The sequence below is a fragment of the Octopus bimaculoides genome, chromosome 6, assembly GCF_046866305.1.
Source record: "Octopus bimaculoides isolate indiv1 chromosome 6, ASM4686630v1, whole genome shotgun sequence".
NCBI classification, from domain to species: domain Eukaryota; kingdom Metazoa; phylum Mollusca; class Cephalopoda; order Octopoda; family Octopodidae; genus Octopus; species Octopus bimaculoides.
This window is the reverse complement of record NC_142933.1, coordinates 74039376-74058447: the sequence shown is the minus strand read 5'-3', so window position 1 is coordinate 74058447 and position 19072 is coordinate 74039376. Positions and strand designations below refer to the sequence as shown.

Below are 19072 nucleotides of genomic sequence, written 5' to 3'. Positions count from 1 at the left end.
GCGAAGAAATGTGTTGTTAGTGTCAGGCCATTTTAGAACTGCCGGTAACAACACATGTTTTCAAAATTTTTGTTTGTATTCTTTTTTTCTAGTTGAAAAGGGGAGTATTTCCTGAAATGCTAAAAGATAATTAAGCAACATTTGTAATGTAAAACATTTTTTTCTCCTTATTTTCATTTATTGACGTCGCTTCACATATTTTTCTTAACTTATTTTCTGCTCAAAGGTGCTTTTAAATATTATATCATTTGCCCATTGCAATGCTTCAAGCAAATCTCATTATTCGCATATGCACACACACACACACACACACACACACACACACACACACACACACACACACACACACACACACACACACACACACACACACACACACACACATATGGGCGGGGATAAATAAACATTTGTACATAAAAGTTTTTAATGAATATTTTACATAATTTAATCATTATATTTTTAAAGGAATTTCAGCCTCATCGATTCTTCAGTGCTTTAATTTTAAATGTTAATATTACAAAAACCTCACAGTTCACTGAGGGTTAAATAAGAATGTAAGTACATTCTTTTTATGATATTGATATACATCTATGAAACTTTGAAATGATTATGCTTTGTTGTACATGGAGTAGATAATATACGAGGAGTGTTCATTAAAGATTTTTCCCTGACCCACTTCCCAATGACTTGGATAAATGAAACTTGGTATAATCATTAGTCCTGCACTACATAGCCACCAATAATGGTAACACACTTCTCCCATCACTATGCAGCTGTGAAAACCTCGCCTGTAAAAGTCAATAGGTTGTATCTGGAGCTAAGATTTTACCTCGGAAATAAGTTCATCATCATCCGGAAAGTGCCTTCCGCTCAGTGGTTGGAAAGCGGTGGAAGTCAGATAGTGCGAAATCGGGAGAATAAGGAGGATGAGGAAGGATTTCATAGTGGCAGAAGTGTCCTTTCATCTGGGCAGTATGTGCATTGCGAATTGGGGCGTTGTCTTGGAGGAGGCACACTCCTTTGCTCAGCATGCCGTGCCTCTCTGCTTTCATGGCGTCCTACAATTTCTGCAGCAGAGAAGCATAATATTGTGGTGCCCTTTGCCAGAAAATCCATCATCACTACTCTACGCTGGTCCCAAAAGACTGAGCATCAACTTGCCTGCTGATAGTTGGACACGAGCTTTCTTTGGAGGTGATGAGTTATCATGCTTCCATTACTTCGCATGGACTTTAGTCTCAGGATCATGTTTCACCCTGTGTGATAAGTCTGCCGCAAAAGTCCTCCTCGTTTTCTTGGCACATTGCCAAAAGAGCCTGGAAGCAATTGACTCGTTCCTGGTTCTGGAAAACTGTGAGCATCCGGGGAATCCATCGTGAAGTCAATTTCCGCATGTACAAATGGTCATGAATGATTTTTCCACGGATCCTACACTTATCTTTACTTCTTGGGCTAGTTGCCGAATAGTTATGTAGCGGTCCTCCAAAATGGCAGCTTCCACTTTATGGATGGTGTCGTCATCAATGGCGGAATGTGTCGTCCAGGAATAGGAACAGTTTCCACCAATGTCCGACCACGTTTGAACTGGTGATGCTAGTGCTAGACTACGTCGTATGATGGTGCATCGTCACCATAAACTTCTTTCATCTCATCGAAAGTCTCTTTTGGTGTACGACCTTTCAAGTATAAGAACATAATCACTGATCTGCATACAACTGCCCCCATTATAACACCTTAGTCCACTTCAGTAGCCATAACAGACAAACGAATACTAGTGGAAAGCTGCAATTTAAAAATGTGACATGTAGAGACATGTATAATTATATCTGTACAAGTTCCATTTCCTGCAATAGCTGGAAGTGGATCAGGGGAAATCTTTAATGAACACCCCCGTAATTACATGTCCTAGTATTAATTACTGTTTGATTTTAACATCCTAGATTTCGTCAGATTCACTGTTAATTCTGACCTCATTCTTATAGTAATGTCAACAAAACTAAGAATGCTATATTCAACTTCCCATTTATAGAGAATGAACTTTTGCATTTCCTACAGTAGTTTCAAACTCATATTGATGAACTAAATCAAGAAGCCTCATCTTAACTGCTTGACTTGCTAGAAATGGTAGCCATACCTCTCTGAAATGAACTTATTATATAGGAACACCTGAGGTACACTACGAATGTAAAAGTAGAGGTAGCCATACCAAGAACACCGGTATAAAAGATGTGTTCAATCAAGGTGTTTTATTTGTCCGCCCATCAAAATAAAATACATGAATATATACGTATATGTACATCTATGCTTCTGTGATTGCGTGCGTGCGTTTTTCCTTTGTTTTACTTCAGTGGATTCATATTACGCTTTAATCAAAATATATGAGAAATATTATTTTCTTTATAAAATATGTAAATTTGAAGCTACAGCAAATACATACATAGACGTTAACGAACAGTTTGTACACACTCTCCAAGCACTTATATGCATGTGTAGTTTAGTCATAGCTAGTGGTTCAAATTTCAGCTTGCTAAGTGAATGAGTTCCTAGTAGCTTATATGCGTGCCTAACCTGCTCGTTGCTCATTGATCAAAATTTAGCTCGTTATGCAAGTATAATTTTCTTCGAGAAACTGTTCGCTATTCAGTTTGTTCGTATGAAGAATTGCACGTATATGGTCACCCCAATTCATTCCCATTTTTTCTGCAGTCAATGATAAGACATTCTAATTTTACAAAAGATTTTCATAATACTGTAGAAGTCGCTTCTTATACTCACTGAACGTGCAATCAAATGGTTATTGTTATCAATATATAAGGGTCCACATACAGCATGTATAATGAATTGAAAGTTATCCGCTTATCAAAATTAAAGCTATCAAAATGTTTTAATAGATTCCTAAAAATTCACGACTTTCTAATATACTTATGGATATATATGAAAATCAAGCGAACCAAGTGCAGTGGAAGGTAATTGCTGTGGTGGTGATAATGGAGATAGTGATGACCATCGTGGGGATGATAGCAGTAATTGAGACGATGCTAGCAGAATTATATATTGGTGCTGGCAGATAAGATACTGGTGTGTTAAGTTGGTTGATGTGATTGACAGTATTGGAATATATACACATTTTTGAATATACATGTAAATCAAAGCTTTATATTATAATCACTGATAATGTTATCAAACGGATATTGTTACCCAAAATAAGTATGACCTAAATCCTTTAGTTCAAACGAATAAAAAGCTATCCACTTATTAGAATCAAAGGTCCAGAACTCTTATATCCCCCGCTTAGTGTTATTAGCATATTACTTTTATCAACATGTTATAATCCGAAAGTGATTACAATAAATAGCTTCCACAGTGTTAGCAGTAATAATTTCTATTCTCAGCCTAAGAAACACGTTGTGTCCTTAAGCAAGGCACTTCATTTTATATAGATCCGTTCACTCAACTAAAATGAGTAACTGCGTTACCGAGAAGGTTAAATCAGTAATGGACTGGCGTCCCATTCAGCGAGGGAGTTTTCTGTTTTTAATTGCTTCAGCCTCACGAAAATCAGGATAAGCTACAATTTAAAGGGCCTATAGGTTCAAGGCACACTTTATTATCCATTACATTGATACATACATACATACATACTTACATGTATGTGTACATAGGTCCTTATATACATATATATATATATATATATATATATATATATATATATATATATATATATATATATATACATATATATATACATATATATATATACATATATATATATATATATATATATATATATATATATATATATATATATATATATATATATATATATGTATATATGGATAGGTATACGGGCAAAGTGTATGTATGCATATGTATACGGGTAATATAGTATAGTAAAGAGAAATAAACAAAATAATTAATTTATCTAGTGGAAATCCACAGGAGAGCAATAAAAATAGAAAATTAAGGAGTTATCTCCCCTATAATAACAAAGACGAAAGCTAACGAGATCCTAAAGACCTAATAATAGTTATGTATGTGTTTTTTCGTGTTTTGTTCGACAGGTAACCACTCCTGAAGAAGTGCCAAATGTCTAAATCCAATGGACCAGTCACTGGATAAGTTTGGCACAGAAATGTTAACATAGAGTGGTGAATAAATCGATATATCGAATTTGAAGTCTCTGTCTCTTTTGAATATGAAAATTTAAAAGTTTAAAAACCTTATAATATAAATATCAACTGTGAGAACGACCCTTAAGGAATCTAGTTAATGATTTCCTAAGGTAAGTTCTTATGCTATATTGGTAACGGTTGCTACATCCTCTGGGAAAATTATTAAATATATATATATATATATATATATATATATATATATATATATATATATATATATATATATATATATATATATATATATATATATATATACATACACACACACACACACACACATATATATATATATATATATATATATATATATATATATATATATATATATATATATATATATATATATATATATATATATAAAATACAAAATGGGACAAGGACGCAAAAATCCAGATAGTTAGATGATACACGAAAGGGACAAAACATACAGATAGACGATACAAAGAAAACACGGACAGGTCGTTCTTAATCACAGACTCAGCCGACAGCTGTATTCTTCCCAGGTGTGACAACACGTTTTCTACGTAAATTGTCATCTTCGAAAGCTGGGTGCACTGTACAAGAGCGTGCAGAATAGTTTCCTTATCCTGTCCACATCTTGGACATTCGAGTGGCACTGAAATCCCGTGCCTGGACAATTTCTCGTGAACAGGTAACGCATTCCTGAAATACTGCCAAGTCAGGGATCTTCGGTAATTATCCAAATACCCCGTCCTGAATGTGTTCCGAAACAGGTTGGATTGCTGCTTCTCATCGAGCCCTAGCGTCTCTCCTACAACGTCGTCTCTTTTGAACTCTACCATCCTAGAGACGCTCATTGCTGGTGTAACGGCCTTGATTTCGTCCTTTTTCTTCAGTGCAGATCGTCGGCGTGCTTCGGTCGTATTGGCGTGCTATGTCCACTACACGCACTCCTCTCCCATGTTTATCAATGATTCTCAGCACTGTCCTTTGCACTAACCTTTTTAGGACACTTTGGCTAACACAACTATTTATAAGATTATTATAACACATCTAATTGTTATAAAACGCACAAAACCAGAATAAAACGTTTGGGAAAAACACAATAGGGATGCTGCCACAACGAGATAAATACGTGAACTAAGCGAGCGCAGGCTGCGCTTTTTGAGAGAGCGTGAGCAAGCTTAGCGCCGACCACCGATCGCTTGTATGAAACCCTCGCTCGTATTGCGGATTTCCACTCGTACTTCAAGGCAAAAATTTGCACGAGCCTCGGCTCGTACAACACATTACTCGTACTGCGATATATATATATATATATATATATATATATATATATATATATATATATATATATATATATATATATATATATATATATATATATATATATATATACAAGAAATGAGGGCAGGGAATCGTCAATTAATAATAGAATTAATAATTAACAATTTTGCCAAGTAGTTCAGTATGAAAAAAACCTTTATCGGTAAGACCATTTATCATCATAAATATAAGGGATTAGCAATTGAGTTGCTTCTCCAACATACTGAAAATTTAGAAATAGCAGTCAAAGAACTACTGATTCCAAACTACAAATTTTTCTCTAAAACGGATGGCGATATTTATGGCACACATAGAACAAAAAACCGGAGGGAAAAGCACAAACAAAACAAGCCTTTAGTTAATTGGGTACGAATCGTTTCATGGTTAAGTGAATGAAAATTTCACTATTCCAATCCTCAGCCCAATCCTTGGCAAAATTGTTAATTATTAATTCTATTATTAATTGACGATTCCCTGCCCTCATTTCTTGTATATTTTATATTTGATATCTCTAAGTTAGATGGTTAAACCGTAATCCCTCCACACGGGACTTCTTTTCATACGGGACTATTTGTGACGCACATGGAATGGATTTCTTTGGGGTGGGATGCTTGAACTCGCTGGCCGATGAATTCGTAAGTGCCTTTCTTATCGTTGATTTTTGGTGTCGCATGGCCAAGGATTACCGTGAATTTTTTTAGAGACACTTTCAAATTTATCAGAATATTTGGGCTGAGGATTGGAATAGTGAAATTTTCATTCACTTAACCATGAAACGATTCGTACCCAATTAACTAAAGGCTTGTTTTGTTTGTGCTTTTCCCTCCGGTTTTTTGTTCTATGTGTGCCATAAATATCGCCATCCGTTTTAGAGAAAAATTTGTAGTTTGGAATCAGTAGTTCTTTGACTGCTATTTCTAAATTTTCAGTATGTTGGAGAAGCAACTCGATTGCTAATCCCTTATATTTATGATGATATATATATATATATATATATATATATATATATATATATATATACTTATTTAAAAACAGCAGAAATATAACAAAAACAGTTACTCGGAGTTTCACGGTCCCGTTCATCGGACAGTTTTGTTAGAAAATCTAACAAAACTGTCCGATGAACGGGAACGTGAAACTGCGAGCAACAGTTTTTTTTGCTATATTGCTGCTGCTTTTAAATAAAGCATATTATTCTGCCTCTGGTATTTGAGTACTCTTTTTTCCACCTTGTTGAACATTTATGTGCTTACTCCGGTATATATATATATATATATATATATATATATGGGAGAATTTACGAAAAAAAAACAACAGACGAGGACAGGTGGTTTAAACAACAAAAGGATGTATTAGTTTAACGCTCGGGAATACAGAAAGTCACGCACATACACACCTGTGCGCGCGCACACACACATACACACGCACACACACGCACACACACACATACACACGACTGCCTTCTTTTAGGTTCCGCCTACCAAATCGTCTCACAACGGTTTGGTCGGCCTGGCTCAAGCCTATAGTAGAAGGCACTTGCCAAAGGTGCCACGCATTGGCACTGAGCCTTGAACCATGTAGCTGTGAAGCAAGTTCCTTACTACACAGCTACGCCTGTGATATATATATATATTGGGTTGGCCAAAAGTTACCCGACGGTAAATCAAAATTCCATAAGTACTATCTGTAATTCTGTATTGACTCGAATAGAAAAATGTGTCGATCAAGAAGGACTTCAGCTTGAACAATTTTCATGATGTTTCATATTTAGATTCTTTTATTAAATTCATTTAGTTGTTAAACATAAATATATCTTAAAATTAAATGGTTTTGATGTACTGACAGGTGAGTTTTGACCAACCCTGTATGTGTGTGTGTGTGTGTTGTGTGTGTTGTGTGTGTGTGTGTGTGTGTGTGTGTGTGTGTGTATATATCATTAAATCAATGTTTCTTAAGTCTTGTGATACATGAGGCTTAATCCAACAATTAACCTGAAAACCAGCTAAATACTTAACATAAGCTTAGCTCGTTTAGGTCTAAGTTTAAAACCTCTACTTTCAAGGCATATATTATGATCACTTCAATTTCTATCATTCTCTGATGAAAATATAATTAAACCTAAAAAATGTCTGACAACTCGGAAAACATAAATTTCAAATTTACATATTCTATTATACCCGATTCTACAGACAATGAAATATATAATAGAATAGTCTAAAGTGTTTCCCTACCCAAGAATTACTATGAACCGAAAAGTAAATTATATAATTTGCATTCAATCTTGCATATTAACTAAATACAATACTGCAAAATTATATTAGCGATGTCCTTCCAATCAAAACTACAAGACAAATTCTCCAATAAGGACAAATATGTAAAAAAAAAAAAATGCCCAAGAAGCCTTCTGTGGAAAGGTTTCTTACATAATACTTTTGACTAACACCGCTTCTTACCAATCATATTCTGTTCAAAATACAACAGCGAGATATCTTAGAGTTTACTACAAAAATTGCATCAGGCATCAGCTAAACGGTCATGCGGATAATTATTCAAGAAGCGGAGTGGTGAATGCAGATTTGTTAGCCTGAGTGTGTGCATATGAATGTGTATGTCTCTGTGTGACTTTCTCACTGTATATATATATGTGTGGGTATATATATATATATATATATATATATATATATATATGTGTGTGTGTGTGTGTGTGTGTGTGTGTGTATACATATATACTGACATGCACATATTTGAATATATACATATATATGTATATATGTATATATATATATATATATATATATATATATATATATATATATATATATATATATATATATATACGAAAAAAAACAACAGACGAGGACAGGTGGTGTAAACAACAAAAGGATGTATTAGTTTAACGCTTGGGAATAGAGAAAGTCTTTAACGTTTCGAGCTACGCTCTTCAACAGAAAGAATAAGGAGAAAAACAAGGAGAAAAACACGGAATATATATATATATATTTATATATGCGAGTAAAAATAAATACAAAAAAGGGGTTTTTTTTTGTATGATTATGTATAGAGGAATATATTATTTGTTTAAAAGAGTTCCAACACTGTCTGTTTTTTATGTTTTATTTATATTCCTGCAAGACCAATGTGGGGTATAGAATATGGAATATACAATATATAATATAATATACAATATATAATATAAAATAAAAATGGATGGCACCATGAAATAAAGTATTGAATGTAGATGAAATATTGAGTGTTCAATATAAAGGATCAAATATATAAATATAAGTATATAAAGGCGACTCGAGTTTCAGGGCTATTTCCCTTCGTCATGGCCGGTATGACAAACTTTAACAGACTGTCTGTTAAAGTCTGTCATACCGGCCATGACGAAGGGAAATAGCCCTGAAACTCGAGTCACCTTTATATATTTATATTTATATATTTGATCCTTTATATTGAACACTCAATATTTCATCTACATTCAATACTTTATTTCATGGTGCCATCCATTTTTATTTTATTTTATTTTATATTATATATTGTATATTATATTATATATTGTATATTTCATATTCTATACCCCACATTGGTTCTGCAGGAATATAAATAAAACATAAAAAACAGACAGTGTTGGAACTCTTTTAAACAAAATAATATATATATATATATATATATATATATATATATATATATATATATATATATATATATATATGCACATACTAACACACACACATGCGAACATATGTCTGTGCTTATTTGTGTGTGTGTGTGTGTGTGTGTGTGTGTGTGTGTGTGTGTGTGTGTGTGCGCGTATGTGTGTGTGTGTGTGTGTGTGTAGAAACTTGGAAATTAGATAAAATTCAACGTACCTGCAAAAAGCAGAAACGCCACAAGGGAAATAAAAGTCATTCTTGAAATCATCGTTCAACAACGAAACAGCAAGTCTTCTTCCAGGTATCTTATTTATGTACCTATATATAATAACGTATCAGTGTATACACAACACCTAAAGCGTATATAGTATTTGAAGCAATTCTTCTACAAATGAAACCAATGAAGATTATCTGCAAAATGAACGCTCCTCTATGAATAAATACCCTCCTCATAAGATAAATTCAAGCTTTGTTTAATTCAGCATTGTTATGACACAATTGATTTCATTGTTTTTTTCCCCGCTTCACTTCACACAGAATGTGTTTCGTGACTGCATATTCATTCATGCAAGCCACCCTAGCTTTACTTCATTTTACACAAGCTGTATCTTGTGTGTGTGTGTGTGTGTGTGTGTGTGTGTGTGTGTGTGTGTGTGTGTGTGTGTGTGTCTGTGTGTGTGTGTGTGTGTGCGCATTTCTTTTATCTGACTTGTTTTTCTGCTGATCACTTATAACGATCGGGAAAACTTTTGTCCCATTGTAAATACATTTATATATACCTGTACAGAGAAGATTGAAGCAATATTTACACCAAAATATTCGTTACATTTAACCATATTCCTAATGTATGCGTTTAGGACAAAAAACACACACAACAAAACAAATAATATGTACTGATAAAGGGGCTAGCTTTTCCACGGATATGAGCATAACTTTCAAAATCGATGAGAAAGAAAATATGTACGAATACCTATTTCAGAGTCTTCACTACTTTGAAGATAATTCGCAACTGCACCAGTAATTAAGTAGCACAAGGTTATTTTACTGAATGCCCAAAGAAAAGTACATACTTTCTACAAATTTAGTATGTAATCAGTACAACAAAAATATGCAAAATGTTCTTCAACTTAAGCATTTACTGATGCTATCATCTAGTAATACATGCCCACGTGCACACACACGCAGAGACACCCGCGTACATATACACATACACACACACATTATACATATATATCATACATATACACTTACATTCATCCATATACACACATACATACATGTGGAAATCGATAAATATCCATAAATATAACAGAAATAGTTAGATGGATTGAACATGGTTTATTGTATTTCACTACAACTGTTTCAACACAACACTATCAGCTGTTCATTGCTTAATGTTAAATATATTTAACTTAGCGGTTCGGCAAAAGAGATCGATAGAATAAGTACTAGGCTTACAAAGAATAAGTCCTGGGGTCGATTTGTTTGACTAAAGGCAGTGCTCCAGTATGGCCACAGTCAAATGACTGAAACAAGTAAAAGAGTAAAAGCGATATTATAAATAACACATTCCCATGTCATGATTATCACGAACAATAAAACTTAAATTACACCGAATAAATTTTTTATAGGCATATGCTGAGGCTGACTTACGCAACATTACATGACCTGGAATACCATACCCATTGACTTAATTGAAATTTGAACCAAAAACTTACAAATACTATAAATTAAGTGAAAGTAGCTACCAAAAGACCCACTAATAAAGATAACAATAATAGTGTAAGGATTATTAAAATAGTTCAAATAATTCTAATATAAGTAATGATATCGACGTTAGTATAAATCAAGTGAATAAAGATGAGAATGTTGTAAACTTTAACGATAATCACGCTGGAGATAACAACAATGGGAGCAACGAATGTAGCAGCCACAACGATAATAACCATGGCAGTGTCACTATGAAGGAAATTTAAAAACATGAATAAAACTAGTAATAACCTATTTGAAAATAGTAATTTTAGAGACGAGACCACATTTCTCGTGAAAACAAGTGTCTCCGTAAGAACATTATATATAAATGTGCCGTCAGAATAAGCACAAATGTCTGTGCATGTACAGATGAAGCATCTCACCATTTCAACCATCATTTACATTATTTACAATTGACGTATATTTGTCCTCGTCTTATTTGTTGTTAACACAACGTTTCGGCTGATATACCCTCCAGCCTTCATCAGGTGTCTTCGGGAAATTTCGAACCTGGGTTCTCATTCCTAAGGTGTTTTCTTTCGATGTTGTTGCTGTTGTTGTTGTTGTTATTATTATTATTATTATTATTATTATTATTATTATTATTATTATTATTATTATTATTATTATTATTATTATTATTCAGGTCACTGTCTGGAATCGAACTCGGAATCTTGGGGATTAAATCTTGGGGATTAAATCTTGGGGATTAAATCTTGGGGATTAAATCTCGGGGATTAAATCTTGGGGTTAGTAGCACGCGCTCTTAACCACAACGCCATATGCCCGTGGGCAATTATGGAGTGAATTATAGGGCTTATAAATCTAATAATTTCCTATCCTTCCTTAATACCGGTTCTCATATGCTACTCATATCTGCACTCGGTCTGCTTAGGAGGTTGTTGTGTCCTAGCATATGTGCTGCTTCTTTTAGTTTTCGTATTTTACAGTGGTGTTCTCTATTATTTTAACTTCATCCCACAGGGGGAGGTGGTTTCCATTTTTTCAAATTCTCAAAGTATTCCATGTATATATTGGCTATCATCGGTGATAATGGCAAACCCATAGCTAAACCCTCTTCTTGTCGATATATATCGGTGTCCATACTGATATATTAGTGCGTTCTTTTAGATGGGTGCTGTCACTAGTTTTTCTTGAATCACCGATAGTGCTTCACCAGTTAGTGAAATGACTTATCACATCTAGACTCACTATCTGGTTGGATTCAATGGGGGTATCCTTGATCGATTCTGTGAAGTGGGTGGAATTCTTCACGTACGATGTTGACTTTCCTGCTAATGGACTGATTATATCCACAAGGAAGCGTTCAGTGGATGACATGCTGAACCTCTACAGCTCACTATAGGTCTTAATGGAATACTATCGTTGTGAATTTTAGGAAGACCGTACACGTGTGGTAGTTTACTGTAGTGTTGAGTCAGTTGTCTGTACTTCATTGGTGTAAAGTGATCCTTGTTCTTGATCAAGATCTGTGACAACTTCCTCTCTGTTTTCAAAGTAGGGTCTTTCTTTACTTTGCTGTAGCAACCATCACTTATAAGACTTGCCAGTTTTTCCGAGTAGTCAGACTTGTTCATTACCACTGTAGTATTTCCCTTGTCTGCTGGAAGTATTATGATTGTCACTCTGTAGTCTTTTGATAGCGAACGTTTCTTCCTTAGTGATGTTTGGTTTGGGAAGTTTCGCTTTTTCTAGTACCTCTCTCACTTTCCACCTTAGTTCATGCCATGCAGCTTTGGTAGGTTATACAAAGGCAAAACATGTCGCCCCCTCAAAATAAGGGTAGACAAACATCGCAAAGCTGTGACACGAAGAGATATTGAAAAATCGGGTATAGCTGCTCATGTATGGAAAAATGGAGACCATCTACCTCTGTGGGATGAAGTTAAAATAAAAGACAGAGAACACCACTGGAAAAATACGAAAACTAAAAGAAGCAGCACATATGCTAGGACACAACAACTTCCTAAGCAGACCGAGTGCAGATATGAGTTCGATTCCAGGCAGCGACCTGAATAATAATAATAATAATAATAATAATAATAATAATAATAATAATAATAATAATAATAATAATAATATCGAAAAAAACCTTTGGAATGAGAACCCAGGTTCAAAATTTCCCCAAGACACCTGATGAAGGCTGGAGGGCATATCAGCTGAAACGTTTTGTTAACAACAAACAAGATGAGGGCAAATATCCGTCAATTGTAAATACTGTACATAATGTACATAAAACCTCATCTCTTAAATATAGAACTGTATTTCAACCATCGTTGACACAATCACAATAGATCATTTACGGGCATCTGCAGAAGACACAACACATCAGTCGTAGACCTGATCTGGAGCTTCAAAGAAACAAAGACACACTAAAACATGACATGGTCAGTGGTACGGAATGCGTAGCCGTACAATGGATATTAAAAATCATGCAATCTCCGCTTAGATGAGACACTATGTATTTTACTTTGCAATGAAAAAATCATTAACAGGCACCCTGAAATCGTTCAAAATTGTAAACAAAGACACAAAAGCTCGTTGTTGGAATTAAATAAACCAGAACCGCTTGTCAAGCACTGGTGGGTTGAGGACAAACACAAGCACAAAGACATTCACACACGTATACATACAACGGACTTCTCTCTGTTTCGTCTACCAAATCCACCTACAAGACTTTGATCGGCTATAGAAGATGGCTACAGAAGAGACACTTTCTCAAAGTGCCACGCAGTGAGACAGAACCCGCAACCATGTAGTTAGAAGCAAGCTCCCACCAAATAGCTACGCTTGCGCATATACACGGGTTGGAAAAAATAATGGAAACACCTTAAAATTTCAAACAAATTTCTTATTATATGGAGTAATCACAACTGGAAATCTACGAGGTATGGACTCGTACAAAGTTGGAATTGTTTCCAAAGGAATTTTTGTCTGTTCTTCAGGTAAAACAGTCTCCAGTTCTTGCAGTGGTGATGGTGGAGGATATCGACTCCTTGCTTTTCTAAAATGCACCATAAACGTTCAATAATATTGAGATCTGGGGACTGTGGTGGCCAGATAATCAGAACATCTTCTAGTGAAGATGTTCAACTTCACTAGAATGTGCCTCGTGCCATTCAGTAACAACTTCAGCTGTGTGAATTGGTGCATTATCATCCTGAAAGATTTCGTTTCCCCCTGGAAAAAGTTCCGTAACCATAGGATGAATTTGATCAAATAAAATGTTTAAACAGTCTTGACTATTAATTCTGCATGAAGGGAAACAATTGGGCCAGAGGATTTCCAAGATACAGCCCCCAGATCTTCCTCCATGTTTAACAGTTAGAAGAAGGCAGTCAGGGTCAAATACATCTTTTGGCTGTCTCCACACGTATACTCGACTGGAAATAAGGTAAACGATGAACGATGACTCGTCTGAGAAAATAACATTCTTCCACTGCTCTAGGGACCAATTCTGTAGGCTTTTACTCCAATCTAAACGCTTTGCAATGTTTAGTTTTGAAAGTAGTGGTTTTCTGATCGCAGCCCTCCTGTGAAATCCGGCTTTGTGCAGCTTTCGGAGTACAGTTTTTGTGGAAACTGGGTTTTCTGCAGTAATTTTGGGAGCTGTACTTTTGTGATCCTTTCTAACAATTCGTGTAAGAGTCCGACGGTCTCTATCTGAAAGTTTTGGTTTTCTTCCGGAGTTTTGTTTTGACGAGGAGGTTTTCTCTCTTCCTCAAAGGCTTTCATTACTTTCGAGGCAGTACTTCTTGATACACCAAACATTTCGGCTGTTTTCGTTACGCTAGTGCCTGCCATACGAGCACCAACAATTTGACCTATTTGAAAGTCCGATAGATCTGTCATTTTAATTAATTTAAATTTCCTTTTTCTGATGATATCTGAAAAGACACAGCAATTTTAGCAAAACATATTAAGCAACTGTAATGATAAATCAAACAACATAAAAGCAAACAAACTTTTGACGGTTTTATAGATATTTCAAAATTATGATGTTATGATGCTAGGAGTTTCAATTATTTTGTCTAATCCCTGATTATATATATATATATATATATATATATATATATATATATATATATATATATATATATATATATATATATATATATACATACATACATATATACATACATATATATAAATATGTGTGTGTGTGTGTTTTGTACATTAGTGTGCATCGATGAGCACAACTTTCAATATATTATGGATATTTGTTCTCATTTTGTTTGTTGTTAACACGTTTCGGTTGATATACCCTTCAGCCTTCATTAGGTGTCTTGGGGAAATTTCTAACCTGGGTTCTTATTCCTAAGGCATTTTCGATGTTATTATTATTATTACTATTATTATTATTATTATTATTATTATTATTATTATCATTATTATTATTATTATTATTATTATCATTATTGTTCAGTAGTTTTATTTTCATAACGTGCTTTCACTTCACTACCGAGCGCAGCTCTGTGTGCCTTGGGTATGTGCTGTGGTTTGCTGTGGTGCTCTTATGGTTACTGTATTGAAAGTGTTTTGCGTAGGATGTGTGCAGTGCCCAGTAGTGCAATTTTCTGTATGCTATATATATTTGTAAGTCCTGGTGTTTTTGTTATGTATTTGTCTGAATATTTTTTTTATTATACCTAAGGGTAGACAAATATCGCAAAGCTGTGACACGAAGAGATATTGAAAAATCGGGTATAGCTGCTCATGTATGGAAAAATGGAGACCATCTACCTCTGTGGGATGAAGTTAAAATAAAAGACAGAGAACACCACTGGAAAAATACGAAAACTAAAAGAAGCAGCACATAGAGTAGACAGACTCTTAACGGCATAGATTGCGATTATAAAGAAAGTTGTGGGGAAAATTTTTCAGGGATTTTCCTCATTTTTCTGTTAGAAATGATGGGATGAGGGTCATCTTTGCATGAAAAAAGTTTTGTAAACTCTTTTTTTACACCCCCGCCCTCATCATCCTACTCCGGAACTATGTTGGCCTTTTTTTTTTTTTGCCCTTCAAAACCATGGAAAGAGCGTTTTCGTTAATTTTTTTTTTAATTGTGAATATTTTTAGAGGAAAAAGTGATTTAAGGTCGATTTGGCTGTTGTTTCTAGCATATTCAAATACAGTCCTCCTTGTTTGTTTACCACTCTCGCATGTATTGATGGTTTTCAATATTCTTTCCCGATAAAAATATGTATGGTATAAAAAAAGAAAATTTGAAAAATTATGTATTTTTTGCAGCCTCACTCCCTGCGTCAAATTGTTTCTGTTTAGAAATTAAAATACTGGAGAACCTGAGACGGTCATTGCTGGCATTTATCCACAGTAATTTAAAAATATTACGGATATATATTTGCATAGCAAGTGACTTGATCTGAGATCGTGTGCTGAAACAAAAACAATTTCAGCATAGATGTTTGTAAACCATTCAAGAACATACAGAAACCGTTAGTTTCACGGCACTACTTAAATACAGAAGTCCTGATGCATCTACGTAACAATATAAAGGGGAGGGTTAGTTTTAGGGTTAGTTAGGGTTAGGGTTAGGGTGTCAATACACGTCCAGACAACGTTCATTTAAAGTGTTTTGTACGTAACACGTGTATTTAAGTAGTACCAGTTTCACTTCAACTTTAAAATTTCATTTGTGTCAAAAGATTTTTTTCGCTTTGAAACCGTGATTTGTTCACTGACAAAACTTCGTAAAAGTAATGCAGCACAAAGTTTTGTCCGTGAACAGCACACACACACACACACACACACACACACACACACACACACACACACCCATTCATTGTCTTTCATTTGTGTGTATGTGTATCTATATGTGTGCGCGATTGCGTCGCTGTTGAAGTCGCTTGTGCAACTTGTTTGTGTATATTTTGGCTTAGTGGTACATACTGTTTGAAAACTGTAAATTAGGTGCAAGTTCCGAGCACTTGTCAGTAACTTTTTTTCTCCTCGTCTTCTAATGGTAATTACCCAACTTTCTAGGCTCTTCTCACAGCTATCTCGCGTTCAAAAATGATGCGAGTATTTTCAAATTTTTCATCCAATAAATAAAAGATTACGTATACATTAATAGAATAAACTGTCGGTTTTCCAAATAGCGAATGAAAACGTTAAAGAGAAAATGAGGGGCTTTGCAAATGAGAATGGAAAACTCCGCAGTGAATGCCATGAATATTTAAATTTGCGAGAAATTGGAGTTTAGAAAATCCAAGAAACTTGAGAAATCGAAATTATAGGAAATTTCTTAGAACATAAAAATATTTCCAGACGGTTAACCCATTAATAATTGTTTTCTTTTAGTACTTTTAGTAATTGTTACGTATCTAAATAATAAGCAACTTTTTCCATTATAGTAGAAATGTTGATAACACAAAAATCTGATGCTCTGTGATCTCATATCCATATCATCGGAAAATTCGATAAAAAAGGTTTCTTTTGTTTCAAAGAAACTCCATCCAGGTGTTTTCAAAATATTCTGTCTCCCCTTCCCCCTCTCTCAGTGACTCGTTCCTCTGCTTTGAGAAGACCACATGACACCCCCCCTCTCTCTCTGTTTGTGTACAATTGTTGCTAACCTCGTTCCACTTTCTGACCCGAACCATAGCAATCCCATAATTCCTGAGTTAGCCAGACGAAATGTCGGAACAACCTGGCGGTAAGTTTGAATCTTTTTTTTTATCCAAAGCATCTGTTTTCACTATTATATTTTTGGAGTGTTCTGAAAAAAAATACTATCTATATCATATTTCTTATTTCAAAAGTAGCTAATTAATCTTAAATAAATTTTAATAACGTTATTTTTTCCGTTTTGCTGAAATTGACTTAAAATTTACTCAGACAATTTACGTGTGTTCTTTTTCAAAGTAGCCTTTTTCAAAGTAGCCTTTTTCAAAGTAGCCTTTTTCAAAACTTGATAGTTTTTCAATCTTTTATGATATATTAGGGGAAAAATATGGAATCGATGCAGGAATCGGAATTCAGAGATCCAAAAATATATCTATTGAGCCCCAACGATATTATAGAATGCTTTATAACAAAATTATCAGTACAATAGTTGACCAAATAAAAGCACGATATTCATCCTTAGAAGAGTTTAAATTCATGAACTTTTGAATTCCAACAAAGTAGATGAGTATTGCAAACAATTTCCTGTGGACTCTATAGATTCTTTAAAAATCACTTATGGCAGATTTTTTGATGTAATACGATTACAAAGTGAGCTCAATGTGATGTATTCAATAAAAGATTTTAAAAAGCGAAGTGTAAGTCATTTAATGAGTTACATTTACAGCAGTGACCTTGTTGAAGCTATACCAGAACTCTTCAATCTGTGCAAGTTGATTTTGACAATTCCGTCTACCACTGCTTCTGTAGAGCGATCCTTTTCTGCATTAAGTAGAATCAAAACATACCAAAGAAACGCGACAGGAGAAAGAAGACTGTCTGGGTTAGCACTAATGTCAATTGAAAATGATTTATTATAACAATTGATGAAAAAAGAAGATTTCTATGAAAATATGATAGATATATTTGCCCAGAAAGATCGAAGAATTGAATTAATTTAGAAATTAGGTAAATAGCATTTTAGAACATTAAAAACAAACTTAATATATTAAAGGGCATATATTGCAGGTTTTGGTTAGTGTTTGTTATAAAGATAAGGTTCGACCTTCTTACATCAGTATTGTTTCGCAGGAGAAATGGTTCGACTTCTTCGTCACACCTAACCTACATAGGTTTTCCTTTATGTGCTGCTGGGTGTAGTCTATTTACGGCCGTAAATAAGTGTCTTGTTTCACTTTCAATAAGTGTCTTGTTTCAATCTCAGAGATGTTGACTTCTGCCACAACAGTTTTTTGGGGGGCTTTTTACAATGTTGAATTTTGGCTGTCTTTCATTGTGTGTGTATTCATGTGTATGTGTGCATTTTCAATGTGTGTGCGTGAAACGTAGTCTTTTAATATACGGAGTTCAGTAAGTCTCAGAACAGTCTGCTTGAGTATCAATAATCTTCCTGGAATTGGCAAGTAGCATGATAAAGCACCTGATTTGTCTTCAAGAGCGTAACGATCTATAACTATGGCCATATAATGTAACTAAATGTGTTCTCTTTATTAAATCATTTCAAATTGATTCAGCTGAACCAATAGGTATAGGGCA

General features: G+C 34.5%; 1 protein-coding gene across 1 annotated transcript in view; it reads right to left on the bottom strand.

Moving 5' to 3' along the window:
• Positions 1 to 9778, bottom strand: part of LOC106882236 (uncharacterized) — a 64717-nt gene extending 54939 nt beyond the window's left edge. The window contains exon 1 of the mRNA XM_014932840.3: positions 9332 to 9778. Coding sequence (XP_014788326.1) covers positions 9332 to 9383 — 52 coding nt within the window. The 5' untranslated portion in view covers positions 9384 to 9778. The remainder of the gene's footprint in view (positions 1 to 9331) is intronic.
• Between the last annotated feature and the right edge of the window lie 9294 nt (positions 9779 to 19072).